This window comes from Lampris incognitus, chromosome 14 (assembly GCF_029633865.1).
Source record: "Lampris incognitus isolate fLamInc1 chromosome 14, fLamInc1.hap2, whole genome shotgun sequence".
Classification (NCBI taxonomy): Eukaryota; Metazoa; Chordata; class Actinopteri; order Lampriformes; family Lampridae; genus Lampris; species Lampris incognitus.
The window spans coordinates 27,867,951-27,885,633 of NC_079224.1; the positions used below are offsets into that span (position 1 = coordinate 27,867,951).

A 17,683-nucleotide genomic window follows, 5' to 3' on the forward strand; every position below is an offset into this window, starting at 1 on the left:
TTTTTTAAAAAAAATAAAGAACATATTTATCACAATGTCCCTAACCCTCTCCTTACTCTCTCATCAGTCTAACTACCTGTGTCTCTCTGTCTGTCTCTTGGAAAAGTTTGATAACTTTGTTTCGTCAGCTCCTTGTTTAGTTTATTCATTCAACAGAAAAGCTCTCCCATCTCTCTCCAGTCACTTAGGTGAATCCAGAGATGGGTCCACTAATTTGGACCTGCTGGTGTTCATCTACTGTCCTTTCTCTGCAGTTTTCAGAATGATGCTTTTTCACTCATTTGTGTTAGTTATCCATGCCGGTATGCAAATATCCAGTGTTCCCTAATGAGTGGAGAGAAGGTGACCCTGCCGACTGCTCCCTGTGTGAAAGGGAGAAAATTACAATATTCAGCCACGGTGAAGAGTCTGAGATGGTGTAGCTGTCATTATGCTGGTATTTCTTGACAATGGGTCAGGTATCCTGGAGAAAAAGAGACAAGCATGTCAGTAAGCATGGGGAAAATAGACTAGCAGGTCAGATGACCAGGAGAAAAGAGGAAAATAGGTTAAATAACAGGTGAAAAACTGACTAACAGGTAAGGTGTCCACAGTAATAGAATACTACCAGCAGACAGACTGTGTATTTCCTCCAGGCCTCTGAGTAGTGGTCTGTTCAAGGCAAAGTTTCCAAAATGAGAGGCTTATTCACTCCATCCATGCAGCCAGCCAGCCATGTAGTGATTTGTCCAACCGCCTCACACATCCATCCACCCATGTCGTTTTGGTCACCAGTCTGTCAAGAAACATCTTCCCACACAATTTTCCTGCTCATGGCTTTAACTTATATCAGTCATTTGAGGGTGGTCTTTGTGGATTAAACAGTGGTGGTGTGTCGATTCAAAAGCTGGCTGGAATAATTTCCTAAAGTTTTAAATGTATTTTAGTTATTATAAAGCTCTAATTTTCACTTGTAACCAGGCTCTGATAAGGTCAACTGGATAAACACACTTTGGATGATGATTCTTATTCAACAAATGTGTGGAAACTGTTGTAATTAAAATTCTGTCCAACATTTCAAGGTTTGTTGGCATAGGTTGCTCACTGATTTATTTGTTTTTATGATGAGTGCACTTGTGCAATTTTAAGATGAGTGCAAAGAAGAAAAAGAAGAACCATTTCTCTGTTAGCTTTTCTTCATGTTAACACAGCACCAATTGACCTTCTTGTCTTCTTTCTCTCACTTCACCTCCTTCTCCTTCATATATACTACTTCTACAATCTGATCTTCCCCCCAATTCCTCCCTCATGGCCTGCTCCTCTCTCCTTTCGCCTCCTGTCCTCCTCCTGTGTTACAGGGAGGAGTTCGTCCTCTGAGGATCAGCGTCTGGTCTCCCTGGGCAGCCTGTTAGATGACCAGCACTGGCACCATGTAGCCGTGGAGCGTCTGGGCTCTCAGCTCAACTTCACTGTGGATAAAAGCACACAGCATGTTCACGTCCCAGCAGAGCTCAGCCACTGGGACCCGGAGCAGGTGGGCTGGACCACACAACCCTCTGTATGCATATGCACACACACACACACACACGCACACGCACACATTATATATACACTTAGCACAAAAAGTAAGGAAATGTGTGTTTGGTAGATTATTTCTTTGTTGTAACAATGCTTCTTGGCAATAAATCTTATATCAGGCACCTGATTGTCAGCACCTGGGGTACCAGAAGGTCAAAACAAGAGTCAATAGCAACAGCAAAATAAGCTGTTTAGCATTGGCAGAGAAGATTTGGGAAATTTTTCATGGGCGCAACCCACATACTCAGCTCTGCTGCTCATCCCACAAATGCCTGTTCCTTACAAATGTGGCACCATTTAAAAGGGAAATAAACGGGCTTTCAAACGGTATAAGATTTATTGCCAAGAAGCATTGTTATAACAAAGAAATAATCTACCAAACACAAATTTTCTTACTTTTTGTGCCAAGTATATAAAACTTCATTACTGAAATCATGAAATACTGACTGCCAGCAAATCAATAAACATAGCAGAAGACGAAACATCACCTGGTACAACCCACCCTACAGTGGCACCGTGGCCACAAACATGGGTAAGCAGTTTTTTTTTTTAACTTTTGGATAAGTGCTTCACCCCGGACCACCAATTGAGGAAGATATCCATAAGAACACCATCAAAATTAGTCACAGCTGCATGCCTAACATTCAACAAATAATATAGTCCCACAGCACAAACATCATGAATAAATCAAGCACACCTTCATCACAAACGGACACCCCCAACTGCAACTGCCATGTGAACGACACATGCCCCCTCGAAAGTTAAGTGCCAGACGAAAGGCGTTATCTACCAAGCTACGGTGATGAGAAAATGACAACGGCAAAATGGAGACATATACGTAGGACTAACAGAGGGAACATTCAAAACAAGGTTTAACGCACACGTGTAGCTTCAGAAACAACCGTTTAAAGAATGTCATCTTTAAGCCATTATATTTGGTCATTGGCGGACAGAAACGTTAATTATTCAACCATATATATACACTACCGTTCAAAAGTTTGGGATCACCCAAACAATTTCGTGTTTTCCATGAAAAGTCACACTTATTCACCACCATATGTTGTGAAATGAATAGAAAATAGAGTCAAGACATTGACAAGGTTAGAAATAATGATTTGTATTTGAAATAAGATTTTTTTTACATCAAACTTTGCTTTCGTCAAAGAATCCTCCATTTGCAGCAATTACAGCATTGCAGACCTTTGGCATTCTAGCTGTTAATTTGTTGAGGTAATCTGGAGAAATTGCACCCCACGCTTCCAGAAGCAGCTCCCACAAGTTGGATTGGTTGGATGGGCACTTCTTTGAGCAGATTGAGTTTCTGGAGCATCACATTTGTGGGGTCAATTAAACGCTCAAAATGGCCAGAAAAAGAGAACTTTCATCTGAAACTCGACAGTCTATTCTTGTTCTTAGAAATGAAGGCTATTCCATGCGAGAAATTGCTAAGAAATTGAAGATTTCCTACACCGGTGTGTACTACTCCCTTCAGAGGACAGCACAAACAGGCTCTAACAGGTACTATTTAATGAAGATGCCAGTTGGGGACCTGTGAGGCGTCTGTTTCTCAAACTAGAGACTCTAATGTACTTATCTTCTTGCTCAGTTGTGCAACGCGGCCTCCCACTTCTTTTTCTACTCTGGTTAGAGCCTGTTTGTGCTGTCCTCTGAAGGGAGTAGTACACACCGGTGTAGGAAATCTTCAATTTCTTAGCAATTTCTCGCATGGAATAGCCTTCATTTCTAAGAACAAGAATAGACTGTCGAGTTTCAGATGAAAGTTCTCTTTTTCTGGCCATTTTGAGCGTTTAATTGACCCCACAAATGTGATGCTCCAGAAACTCAATCTGCTCAAAGAAGTGCCCATCCAACCAATCCAACTTGTGGGAGCTGCTTCTGGAAGCGTGGGGTGCAATTTCTCCAGATTACCTCAACAAATTAACAGCTAGAATGCCAAAGGTCTGCAATGCTGTAATTGCTGCAAATGGAGGATTCTTTGACGAAAGCAAAGTTTGATGTAAAAAAAATCTTATTTCAAATACAAATCATTATTTCTAACCTTGTCAATGTCTTGACTCTATTTTCTATTCATTTCACAACATATGGTGGTGAATAAGTGTGACTTTTCATGGAAAACACAAAATTGTTTGGGTGATCCCAAACTTTTGAACGGTAGTGTATATATAATATACACACAGACACATGCACCCACACACCCACATATACCTGCAGTGATTGGTATACGCATATACATTCTGACACACACACACACCTACTCACTATCTCTCACACTGCTTCACTTTATAGCTGCTTATTTCAAGATATTTACATATTTCGTGTGTGTGTGTGTGTGTTATTTCTCCCAAACAGCTCAGTGCGGGAGCAGTCCAGATCCACAGCTCTCAGAAGCTGATCCACTCCAAGAAGAACTTCCATGGCTGCCTGGAAAACCTGCTTTACAACGGCTTTAACCTGATAGACCTAGCTAAAAGCAAGAACCAGCAGGTCACTGTCATGGTAGGTCATGTTACAGTCTACTAACTGCAGATCTGTACTAATGTGATTGACCTGGATTTACAGAACTATTACTGAAGTTACTAAAGTAGGTTAATTTACAGTACTTAATAACAGGATAGTCAACAGTCTGGTACTGTATCTGTACCACTTTTTTTTAATCTGATAGTGTGGATGAAACAGGAACTCCCGTGTGCACTGTAAAACCCCAAAAGCTAATCCAACAAAAGTTGTTGAAGGAAACCAATTGCTTTGAATCCTTAGAGTTGTAAAACTCAAATATCTAAGTGCTGAGAATTCTCTAGAATTACTTCTTATCATAAGTAATTGTGACTCATTGCAAAGTTTGAGTAGCTCAAAATTTGATAAAAGGCTACTCAAAACTCTAAATTTCGATTAGGCTGAACAGTTAGATTTGACCATGTGTGATGGTTATTCGGTTCACAGTCTGGTGGTACCTGTAGAATATCTCGGATCCGACCTGATAGAGGAGACTGAACAGAATGACCTGAAGGGTTCTGTATTGGTTGCAAAGTATGAACTCTAACAACCATCTTAGTCTTTTATATCATTTGACATTTAACACTACACACATGAAGCAAACTAGGTATGTGTAACATTTGTTTCTGTATATTTGGGTGTCCACCTACAGCTTAACAGCTAGTTATTGTGCGTGTGTGTGTGTGTATGTGTGTGTGTGTGTGTGTGTGCGCGTGCGCGTGCATTCACATGTACCTATGCATACCTACTGGGAAATCAGGCTTCTCAGGCCAGTATCCAGATGCTGCTCTGGAATCTCCTGGCTCCCAATGAGGCTTTAGCTCATTAATGCCAGTAATGAGCCCTGGATGGGGACAGTGAGTGATTAGAGAACAGGGGAGTAGAGACGGTAGTGGTCCTCTGATAAACCATCCCTCAGCCTGGAATTCAGGTCCCTCTGCGGTTTTTTACGGTATCAGTCAAGTGAACTGGCTCATGGGAGACACCGTGAACAAGTGTTACTAACAAGGCTCGGAGAAATGTACTTGTGACTTGGAGGCTGTGTGAGGCTGTGCTAATGTCACTGTTGCTATGAAGACATTATCCATAAAGAAACATTAGGATTCACTACAGAGACTTTTTACTTCACTACATGAAAATGTATCATTACACAGTGCTGAGAGATCGAGATTTACAAAGGAAATACACCAAAGGTGTACCAGATGCTGTGTAGAGAGAGAGAGAGAGAGAGAGAGAGAGAGAGAGAGAGAGAGAGAGAGAGAGAGAGAGAGAGAGAGAGAGAGAGAGTGTGTGTGTGTGTGTGTGTGTGTGCGTGTGTGTGTGTGTGTGTGTGTGTGTGTGTGTGTGTGTGTGTGTGTGCAGAAAGCTGGCATCCCATGATTGGCAATCTTCTACATGGGGCACAGTGTAGGAGACACAGGCTTGTTGATGCATCACTTGGAAGATGCACAGTGACAGCAGCATGGCTGCTATTAGCCTAGCCACTCACCTGCTACATATCCTCACTGCTTGCTGCTCACATATGTTTGACATTAATTGGTACAATAAATGTTTGTTTAGAACAAAGCTTTGCTTAATGCTCTTATTGTGTGTCACCAAAAACAGATGTTAAGCTTTTCCCATGTCTTCGACGTCGTTGACATACGTCACATAGAGCTCCGTTATCTGACTGGATGTGCTCTGAAAGATGTTGATGTTTATGTTCATGGAGAGCACCCAACCATGAAAAAAGAAATCCTCATATATGCAAACTTACCTGAGAATGACAACATGAACCTGATCTTGATGTGTCACTGTGTGTGTGTGTGTGTGTGTGTGTGTGTGTGTGTGTGTGTGTGTGTGTGTGTGTGTGTGTGTGTGTGTGTGTGCCTTTCATTCATTTCAAGTTTATTTGTTATATATGAAAGTAAGTTTACACTTATTCTCATAATGAAATGCTTTTTTTGTGCTGGCTCAACACACAAGTGGGAAATAAAGGTATTTATAGAAGTACTTAGAGAACCAAAGTGCAAGAACAAGATGCATGTTCAAAAACAGTTTGTTGGACAGTATGCAACAGTAGAGTTTAGTAAGGTGACATATGCAATCTATTGTACACAATAAACTTGTGCAAATGGCAGATTGTGCAACCAGTTACAGGAACCACACTGTCTTTACGCATGCTCAACTATACTGTGTACATGTGCAATTGTGTGTGTCTGCATGTGCATTACAATTCTCTCTAGGGTGTGTATGAGTTTTATTTTTGGTTGTTTTCTTCACTTTTAAGGCTAATTAGGGTGGTGTTTTAGCTTTGTCTTTTCTGAGGGGGGGTTGTCCTCTCCACTGCAGATCTCTAACTGCTCTCCAAAGAGCTTTTAAATTAGATGTAAAGCTGATGTGTTGCCTGACTGTTACAGAGATAGAGGGCTGATATTCATTAAAGTGAACCTGGACTCTAATACATCTCCACTGCAGCATCAGCAGTGGCCCTGCTGTCATTACCACAACTCAAAACAATGGGTCGCGACAAAGATGTCGAGATAGCACTGTTTACACACCACCCTTTCTCTCTCTCTCTCTCTCTCTCTCTCTCGCTCTCTCTCTCTCTCTCTCTCTCTCTCTCTCTCTCTCTCTCTCTCTCTCTCTCTCTCTCTCTCTCTCTCTCTCTCTCTCTCTCTCAATGTCTCACTCTGTGCCCCCGTCGATTAAATTAACGGCTTTCTCCCCGTTCTCTCTCTCCTCTGCGCTCTGTCCTCACAGAGCTATTGGATGACATTGGTGTTTTCAGTTTGTTGTGCTTCTGCTTATTCTAAGCTTGGCTGTTATCATTATGGTAATCCCAGAGTCCTCTTTAAGGAGACTTGCTGATGAGATCTCTATGACATGAGGTCATGCTGACACGCCCTTTGCAACTGATTAATATTCATATTTAGGTTATTTCCTCCCTATAGTAATCACCTCTCTCTTCAACGCCCCCCCCCCCCCCCGCTGTCTCCCACCCCTTTGAATTGACCTGGTGTTCTGTGATGGATGTGTTAATGTAAAGGAGTGATTTTGTTAATATTGTCAAAAATATGTCATTGTTACATTTTGTTTCCCTGTTCAACAAAGAGCTGTTTTAAAATACGAAAAAAAAAATCTCTCTCTTGCTCTCTCTTTCTCTCTCTCTCTCTGTCTGTCTCTCTCTCTCAGGGCAATGTGACCTATACTTGTGCTGAGCCAGTTTCAGTTGCTGTGACATTCTCTGGTTCCCAGAGTTATCTCCAACTGCCGGGGGCAATAGCATCATCATCAGGCGGCATGTCTGTGGGCCTCCAGTTCCGCACATGGAACAAGGCGGGGCTGTTGTTGACCTTTGACCTCCCCCAGCAGGGGGGTGTGGTCTGGCTGTACCTGAGTGTTGCCAAGCTCCGCCTACAGATCCACAAAGCTGGCAGAGCACTGCTGGAACTCAGCGCAGGTAAGGGTCACCTCTAATCACTTACCTTTAAACTGCAAGAAGTCAAACTAAACTCAGAAGTTGAAATTGAATTTTTTTAATCCAGAATTTTTTTTTTTTTTTCGTCCAGAAATTGATGTTTTGTGCATTTCATATGTTAACAGTAGTGCTTACGTTACATTTTGGTTACTAGCGATTGCAGATATAGCTGATAGATAAAACGTACAAAGATATTCAAACCCATGTTCACTTATTGAAATTGAGTTGAAGTGTTAATGTGTGTGTGTGTGTGTGTGTGTGTGTGTGTGTTTGTTCTCCCAGGTTCGGGTCTGAATGACGGTCAGTGGCATTCTGTAGAGTTGAATTCCAGACGAGGTCGTCTGGCCATTTCTTTGGACAAAGAGGAAGGAGCCACCGCTCACACCACCCCGTCATTTCCTGTCACCCCAGGAAGTCACCTTTTCTTTGGTGGTATGAGTTGAACACAGGCCTGCTCTCTCCGTTAGTTGAATGTAATCGAAATTTGTCATGAAATTCAGGCTTGAGCCAGAAAATTGTAGAGTAGCTGTTGATCAGTCAGTTGCTCCAGTATACTGTTTATAAAAATGGAATAATTTTACCCACAATGCAGTGTGAATATGGTAAATAATGATAAAATTAGCTTATCATAGAAACATGATGCTACAATTTCTAAATGTCAGTAAAGTATACATTTGTGGGATTGAAGTTATCCTTTGTCTCTTTCCAACATGCCACAGGGTGCAGTTGTCTTAGTGTGGATAGTTTCTACCGCCAGATTCTAACTTACCGTCCAGATTTATAACAGACCACACGGCTAGTTTGTCCATCAACATTACCTGTTTTATCTTTCCCTCTCTTCCTCTTCTCCCCTCTTTCTCCTCCTTCCTCTCTGCCCTCCCATTTCTCTCTCTTTCCTCATCTCATCTCATCATCTGTTTTTTATCTTCTCATCTTTATCTTTTGACGTATGGCTCCTCTCGACTGTTCCTCTCCTTTACTCACCCCTCCTCTATCTCTCTCGCTCTCTTTTCTCAATCCATTCTTTCTCTTCTCGTTCCGCTTTCCTTTTTTCTCTGATACTGTTTTTTCCTTCAATCATGTTCTCTCTCTCTCTCTCTCTCTCTCTCTCTCTCTCTCTCTCTCTCTCTCTCTCTCTCTCTCTCTCTCTCTCTCTCATTTTCTTTGCTCAGCAACACTGCAGTGCAGATGTGAACTTTACCTCTGCCATGTAACCTCCTGGATGCACACATGACCTCAGACACTCTCCAGTTCACATACCCTAAGCACATGTACATATATGCATGCATAAACACACACACACACACACACACATGCACGCACACACACATGCACGCACAGTCATTCGTCACGTCTGGGTTATGTTGATTAGAATAGGCATAAAATACCCTACACCTGTGAGCAAGACCTGGTCTTGCATAACACTTTCAGAACCAGTCAAGCACAAAGAACACGCTGCAATTCCCAATTTATAGATGAACACACGCACCACAGCTGCTCTTTCAACCTGATAGTACACCGCGATGCTTTAAACCTCTATGGCGAGTCACAGAAGAGTGCTGTTTATATTAATGTAGACTATATAGCTGGTGTTTCCTCCACTAATAGTTGTAAATAAATCCTGTTATGTTACTTAATTTTGGCCACCATGGCTGCATTAATAGAGGATTACGATGACCACAGCTGTTCTGTTGCCACAGTGGGTTCAACCCCCATTATTATTGTTAAGTAACATGGACTTAGAATCCTTGCAGTGAACAATAAAGGGTTTAAACTCCAGTCATAAATAACAGTAGAACGTAGCATATCACTGGGGAGGGACGGCTGGTATAAATGGGCTAATAGGGCTAAACCCTCCCTATCTTTTACAATAAATATGAGAAAATTATTTTTAAAACAACCTTGGAACAGATTGTTTTTAATTTTGGTGGAACCTAGTGCAGCAACAGCACCAAATAGTCACAAGAAAAACAGGCCATATCTAAATGGGCTTATTTTTTACCGGCCAGACACAGTAGCATCAGCTTCCATTCATCTTCGTGTTAAGTGAGTGACAGGTGTCGTGGCACGCCCTTTTGATTTGCTGATCATGTTGGGCTACATTCAATCAGCCCTCAGACTTTTAACCAATGACAGCGGACGTACAAAGTAACGGTACGTACAGTGAGGCGCTACTTGTGCGAAGGTGTGTGGGGGAGGCAGGGTGAGCGCGGGCGTTAGCATGAATGAGGTGGATTGTTTACTTTATCATCCATTTTCTTCGATGTATTTGGAGGAAAAAATGGACGTGAAGAGACTCGAGACACATCATCCAAACGATGTTCCAATAACACAGCAGGACAAACAACAAAATTGCAAGTTTGTGTTACTTGTTTTCAATGAAAGGACTAGCTAACAGCAGGCGTAGCCAAGAATTCACTTTTCTGTTTCCCATGCTGGCTTTTTGGAGGAGACACGGCTTGGACACGGCTTGTGGATTTGAAACAGTTATCCGACAAAATTAGGAAACGTGTGTGTGTGAGAGAGAGAGAGAGAGAGAGAGAGAGAGAGAGAGAGAGAGAGAGAGAGAGAGAGAGCGATGCAGAGAGAGTTTTTTGGCATCATGCCATTCTTGTGAGTACCTCTATAGTGTGATTAGTGTTGTTGCTGTAACGTGGTATCTCAGATGTGATGCTGGTGTTGCTGCAGCGTGAACTATTGATGGGTATAATGCAGTTGTTAGCCCACCCACCCAATATCACCACCTGCCGTCACTGTCACTGGGTAGCATGTCTAGCTATTCCACCTTAAACATAGATGTAATTGAAATCTACTGCCATACTTAATTGTCATCTAGCATACTGAATCCTGTTAACTCCATTAACAAAAATTAATGTGAAAAATCCTGGAATAAAGGGTTTTTTGACCTCTCAATTGAGTCCAACATTAAAAGGAAAAAGAAAAGTATAGATACAATTAGGATTTATTCAAAATATGTTACACCCATTAATTTTCTTATTTTCCAGTTTTTTCCTATTTGTTTTTTATTTGTTTTTCTTTTTTCCTATCAGTATTTATTGTGCAAATTATTGAGTATTCATGTTGTCTCTTTACTGTTATTCTATTAGTTAAATGCAGTTTTTTTGATACCATTTTGATTGTTTAATTGGTTAATCATGTGGCATTTTCTCAGTTCTGTTGCCTAACTGGTGTTTTACATTGAAATATGTGTTGACCCATTGGCCTTGTTATTTCTTTTCTGTTCAGGTTGTCCTTTTGAGGAAAGCAGCCAGGAGTGTAGAAATCCTTTTAATCATTTCCAGGGCTGTATGCGTCTGCTCACTCTGAACAACCAACTTGTGGACCTGATCAAAATGCAGCAGAGGATGCTGGGAAACTACAGTCACCTGCAGATTGACATGTGTGGCATCATTGACAGGTCAGTCCCAGGGAAATGTGATCTGTTTGGTTGGATTTTTATAGCCAAACTTTACCCGTTCTGCCATCCACATTTGATCTATACCAAATGGCTTGCTTACTGAGTAAATTGTCATGTTTTACTTAGTATGTTGTGGAACATATAATATGGTACACGTTCCTGTTAACTGCATGGACAATGGAATAATCTATTACAAACAATATGGTGAAAATATGGTGACATCACAGAAATAAACAAGGCTTCCTTTTACTGTACAATTTCAGCTTACTCATCTATAAGAGTGTATTAAGTATTTAAGAAGATATCCCATGACACTAGAGGAAAACTGTTCCTGCAGAGGTTGTTACCAGGTAACTATTGATGTAATTGTTCAACTTGAATAAAAATAATTCCATAGTTTCTAAGGTCAGTCTAACTAGGAAACCCTTTATAAGTGGGTGTGGCCATGAACAGTAACTATATAAGAAAACATAAATTATTGAAAAGTACTTCCTTAATTTCTAGATAGTGCATAATTAAACTTGAGCTGTTACCAACATAAACCTTGGACAACTATAATTATAACTTGATGGGTAACAGAGGCGGTGTTTCTAAGAATCGGTTGCCTATTTTCCTAGGAAGTATGCGGTTATATCTGAGTTATTACCAACCTAAACCGGTCACAACTACACAGTACTTAGTTGAGTTGATGGGTAATAGTGGAGGTTTTTCTCAGTATTTCAGCTGTAGTTTCTCTGTATTTACCTACTTATTTGCAGTGATAATTATCCAATAATATGCTATAATTACTGTATGTTTATCAGGTAAACACTTAGTAATTAGGGGACTATAAAAGGAAGGGTTACCCATGAATACACTTTGGGATTGCTTGACATAAAATTATAGTCAATATCCTCTAGTCTCAAAATATACGTACCTTGAGAAGGATTTGAACCCAGGACTTGTGTGCATTTTGGGCAAACTGTCATTTGTATAGTAATGGAATTTAAGTCCAATATTGAAATTACTTTGCAAAGAAGTAGCATACACTACCGTTCAAAAGTTTGGGATCACCCAAACAATTTTGTGTTTTCCATGAAAAGTCACACTTATTCACCACCATATGTTGTGAAATGAATAGAAAATAGAGTCAAGACATTGACAAGGTTAGAAATAATGATTTGTATTTGAAATAAGATTTTTTTTACATCAAACTTTGCTTTCGTCAAAGAATCCTCCATTTGCAGCAATTACAGCATTGCAGACCTTTGGCATTCTAGCTGTTAATTTGTTGAGGTAATCTGGAGAAATTGCACCCCACGCTTCCAGAAGCAGCTCCCACAAGTTGGATTGGTTGGATGGGCACTTCTTTGAGCAGATTGAGTTTCTGGAGCATCACATTTGTGGGGTCAATTAAACGCTCAAAATGGCCAGAAAAAGAGAACTTTCATCTGAAACTCGACAGTCTATTCTTGTTCTTAGAAATGAAGGCTATTCCATGCGAGAAATTGCTAAGAAATTGAAGATTTCCTACACCGGTGTGTACTACTCCCTTCAGAGGACAGCACAAACAGGCTCTAACCAGAGTAGAAAAAGAAGTGGGAGGCCGCGTTGCACAACTGAGCAAGAAGATAAGTACATTAGAGTCTCTAGTTTGAGAAACAGACGCCTCACAGGTCCCCAACTGGCATCTTCATTAAATAGTACCTGTTAGAGCCTGTTTGTGCTGTCCTCTGAAGGGAGTAGTACACACCGGTGTAGGAAATCTTCAATTTCTTAGCAATTTCTCACATGGAATAGCCTTCATTTCTAAGAACAAGAATAGACTGTCGAGTTTCAGATGAAAGTTCTCTTTTTCTGGCCATTTTGAGCGTTTAATTGACCCCACAAATGTGATGCTCCAGAAACTCAATCTGCTCAAAGAAGTGCCCATCCAACCAATCCAACTTGTGGGAGCTGCTTCTGGAAGCGTGGGGTGCAATTTCTCCAGATTATCTCAACAAATTAACAGCTAGAATGCCAAAGGTCTGCAATGCTGTAATTGCTGCAAATGGAGGATTCTTTGACGAAAGCAAAGTTTGATGTAAAAAATTTTTTATTTCAAATACAAATCATTATTTCTAACCTTGTCAATGTCTTGACTCTATTTTCTATTCATTTCACAACATATGGTGGTGAATAAGTGTGACTTTTCATGGAAAACACGAAATTGTTTGGGTGATCCCAAACTTTTGAACGGTAGTGTATATATATAGAAAGAGTAGCGAAGGCCCAAAATCAGAGCACTGGGCAACACCAGAGTTCACCACGGAGTACTTAACAGGTAACAATAATACACAAAATCTCAGATAAATAGGGCCTAAGCCAAGATAGAGCAAATCCGGAAATGCCTATATAGTTCTCAAAGTGATCCAAGTGTAAACACCATGTCAAAGATTAGGCAAAAATCCGCAACTTGGCCAAACACAAGTCTGCATTCAGGATTACAAAGACTCTACATTACAAACCTCTGTGCCTACCAGGAGTGGGAACTGAACCCACAAGGACTTGTGTCCATTGCATCCTGAATGCAGTGCCTTAACTCCTTGGCCATCCTGAGGACACATTCTAGCCGTCATCTGTGGACTGTAGTTGCATTGAGACATTTCTAATTGCAAGAAGGCAGATGGTAGTGCTGGGTAGATTCAAACCAGACACTCGCAGCCGTAGAGATACCATGTTGTAGAGAATCCCCATTCACATTCCCCACCCCTGCCTTAATTTCTCTTCAGTGGCCAAAGTGTAGTGAAATGCTCGCTATCCATTTTCTAGTATAATGTCTCTTCCATGGCCATCTAAAAACTTATGCTTTTCTTTATTGGACATGGATGAAGGCTGAAGCTCATTTACCTTGAAGAATGAAGGCTGAAGTTAATTTGCCTTGAAGGTTTTTTTTTTCACTTTCTCTTCGGCACTACTCTTTAACCATTACAGTTTAGTTAGTTCTACTTTCAGGTCATTCATGATAATCAGACCCTGTCTAATGCTTCTTACATCCACGGTACATTTGTTAGTTGAGGCAAAGAAACCATTCATACCAGATGTGGAGATTGAACCCACGATGACTATACGTCATTTCAACTTAAGTGCAACAGCTTAACCACTCAGCCATCTCGGTGATGCTTTAAAGACACTGACACATGGTCACAAATCAGTTCGTTGAAGTGAAAGTAGCTGAGCACCAGACATGATACCAGCAAACCCAATGAGCCTGGCACTGCTATACCAGCAGGCATTTCTGAAGTTACTGCAAATGAGATTGCTGAGTTTATCACTGGCAGAATTTTGATTGAAATGATTCAGGCATGTAATCATACATGCATACATTGAAAACAAATGGTCCAGCTCCTGGAGGTGGACCCACATATACTGGTCTGAACAAACCTGACCAATCCACTCTCAGCTGAGGAAAGACCAGCATATCATGTGACAGCTGCGTTTACAGTGAGGTGAAATATAATATATATAGATATAAATATAATTTATATCTCTTTGGGAAAATATTGTTAAAATAGTATAAGGTCGGGCAGCATGGTGGCGCAGTGGTTAGCATGGTTGCCTCACAGCAAGAAGGTCCTGGTTTCGAACCCAGAGATAGTGCAACCTTGGGGATCATCCCAGGTCGTCCTCTGTGCGTTTGCATGTTCTCCCCATGTCTGCGTGGGTTTCCTCTGGGTGCTCTGGTTTCCTCCCACAGTGTAAAGACATGTAGGTCAGGTGAATCGGCAGTACTAAATTTTCCCTAGGTGTGAATGTGTGTGTGTCGGCCCTGTGATGGCCTGACGGCCTGTCCAGGGTGTCTCCCCGACCTGCTGCCCAGTGACTGCTGGGATTGGCTCCAGCATCCCTGTGACCCTGTGAGCAGGAAGAGCAGTTTGGATAATGGATGGATGGATAGTATAAGGTCTGTATCTCCAGCTTGGTCGTCCCTACAGACACAATTGGCCGTTTCTGCGGGTGGGAAGCCGGATGTGAGTATGTGTCCTGGTCGCTGCACTAGCGCCTGCTCTGATCAGTTAGGGCACCTGTTCGGGGGGGGGGGGGGGGGCTGGGGGGAATAGCGTGATCCTCCCACACACTTCGTCCCCCTGGTGAAACTTCTCACTGTCAGGTGAAAAGAAGCGGCTGGCGACTCCGCATGTATCGGAGGAGGCATGTGGTAGTCTGCAGCCCTCCCTGGATCTGCAGAAGGGGTGGAGCAGTAACCAGGACGGCTCGAAGTTTCCCCCGAAGAAGAAGAGTGGGGTAATTGGCCGGATACATGGGGGAAAATCCCCCCCCCCCCCAAAAAAAAGTATAAGGTCTGGCTTGCAAAGAAACATTTCATACAGTTTTGTTTTGTTTTTTTACTGAAAGTGTTTTACTGCTGTGTTGTTCTGTTATATTAAATGGGTTATTTGACAGTAGCGGGGTAGAGGCAGAGAGAAATATGGAAGCACTGTTGTCTGGTCAATCAGGGATGTGCTGGAGGAACTGTCAGATGGGTTTATTTTTTCCTTTGATTCTTTTGCCCGCCGCCTTCATATAACACAAGTTAACGAGGAAAAATCAGAAAACTCCTCTTCGTCCTTTGGTAGAGTTATTTATTTGTAGAGTGTGGTGGCATATGGAGTGTTAGGGTAGGAATGTACTCTTCAGGATAAACACAAACATACAAAATATAAACTAACACACATGAAAAAACACACCTGCACCTACGTGTGCACACATTCACAAACTCAGAGACACTAGCACATAAATACCCCTTTTCCACCAAAGCAGTTTGAGGGCTGGTTTGGAGTCGGTGCCTAATCTTGAACCAGTTCTTCGCGTTTCGGCAGCCAAAGACCCGGCTCTCAGCCAAGCAGGAGAACTGGTTCCAGAGTGGCACCGACTCTTTGCTGGGACAGAAGAAAGAAGCGCTTACATCAGGGGCTGGTGGCGGGACTGTTGTGACCAACAAGACCAATATGGGAGGCTGTACTCGGCAGCAACAGTCGGTTTTATCAGGATATACTTTATTTGATCGACTTTGACAGAATGAATTTTAAACCCCACATTCATTGTTCCACATTTAAAAAACTTAATTTTAGTATATAACTATCTGAAATCCTACGCTTGAATCGACAAAGAACACCTCTGGCTGTCAGGGTTCGCCTTAAGAAATATTGAGAGATTAATCAAGGCAACCTTGTAAATGTCAGACCTATCACCCTACCGGAAAACAAGGCAGATAATCACAGGTTGTGTTAATTTTATAATGGACATTTGTGTCATGATATTTAAACAAGCCATCTGTCAACAGGGAAATAAAAGCCTCTTGTCTACGAGACCGGTCTCTTACAGAGCTCCGGCCAGCTCACAGCGGGGTCTATTAGCATGACCAGCCGGCTGGTTGCCAGTTTGTGGAGCTCCTCAGCTCCGAAAACGCTGGAGCAAATTTTCGATTCCCCATCAATGTTCATAAAACTGCTAATATTGGAAATCTGCCAACGGTTGAATTCACACCTCAAAATTTCTCAGATGTGAATGTAATGATGAAATAGCAGATGAAAATTGTTTAAAAAAAACAAAATTTGAAATCTACACAGTTGATTTCTGGCCTCATCTTTGGAGACGTATACAGAGCTGTAATTATGTGGCTCTCTAGCCCCGACAGTTTCTGTCTGCGGACTGCAAGACGGGCGTGACATGCAAGACACACCCCCAAAGTACAAGAAATGCCCACTTGCCAGTTCAAGAAACGCCCCAACCCCGCGCTGAGGTTAATGTTGGGAGGTTAAGGTTAGGGAAAGTGATGGGGGTCCTTCTACATGTTGCGCTCCTGTCTTGCAGGCCACAGACAGACCCTTCTCTAGCCAGCTCTAGCCCGTGGAAAAGCAGACCGGTTCTTAGAAGGTTCGCAGGTTGAACCAACTGCAAACTGGCGCTAACACCAGCCCAGAGCTAGAAATAGGTTTGCGTTGGTGGAAAGGGGGTAACACACACACACACACACACACACACACACACACACACACACACACACACACACACACACACACGTTACCTTATACTTGCGGGGACCCCTCATTGAATACAATCCTTCCCTTGCCCTTAACCCTAACCTTAACCATCAGAAGAACATGCCTAATCTTAACCCTTACCCTAACTTTAACCTAATCCTAATTCCAACCTTAACCCTAAACCCAAATCCTAACCCTAAAATAGACACTTTTCCACATGGGAACCCATAAAATGTCCCCACAAGGTAGGTGGTTCCAGGTTTTTCTATCCTGATGGGGACCAAATGTCCCCATCAGGATAGAAAATGGGGCTAGAAACACACACACGCATGCACGTACACACACACACATACACACACACACACACACACACACACACACACACACACACAATCTCCCCTATGAAATCCAGGGTACTGTTCAGTGGAGGCATGAAGCTGTGAAATAACCAACGATGACAATCCGTTTGTTCCACTCTGGCTCAGAGCTGCCACATCAACCTTCCCCTCTGGTTTATCCGCCTGCTCCTTGTTCTGCCCTCAACAGGACATGTTCTGTTTTGTCTGGTCACTGACAAGTTGTGTTCTCTGCCGACAAGAACAAGTTGTTTTCTGCCTTCCTGAAAACAGGCTCTGCTTTTTCCTTACAAATGATGCTTCTGCTGCGTCCTGGCCAGCACAGGAGCTGTTTCTGACCGGGTTTTCTACCTGCTAATACAGCTTCAACTATTTC

The 17,683-nt window shown here is 42.1% G+C and overlaps 1 protein-coding gene across 1 annotated transcript in view; it reads left to right on the forward strand.

Moving 5' to 3' along the window:
* cntnap3 (contactin associated protein family member 3) overlaps window positions 1-17,683 on the forward strand; it is a 193,542-nt gene that overhangs the window by 108,617 nt on the left and 67,242 nt on the right. Inside the window, exons 6-10 of the mRNA XM_056293671.1 lie at window positions 1,338-1,513; window positions 3,928-4,074; window positions 7,246-7,513; window positions 7,814-7,963; window positions 10,778-10,949. Of these exons, the coding sequence (XP_056149646.1) occupies window positions 1,338-1,513; window positions 3,928-4,074; window positions 7,246-7,513; window positions 7,814-7,963; window positions 10,778-10,949 (913 nt within the window). The remainder of the gene's footprint in view (window positions 1-1,337; window positions 1,514-3,927; window positions 4,075-7,245; window positions 7,514-7,813; window positions 7,964-10,777; window positions 10,950-17,683) is intronic.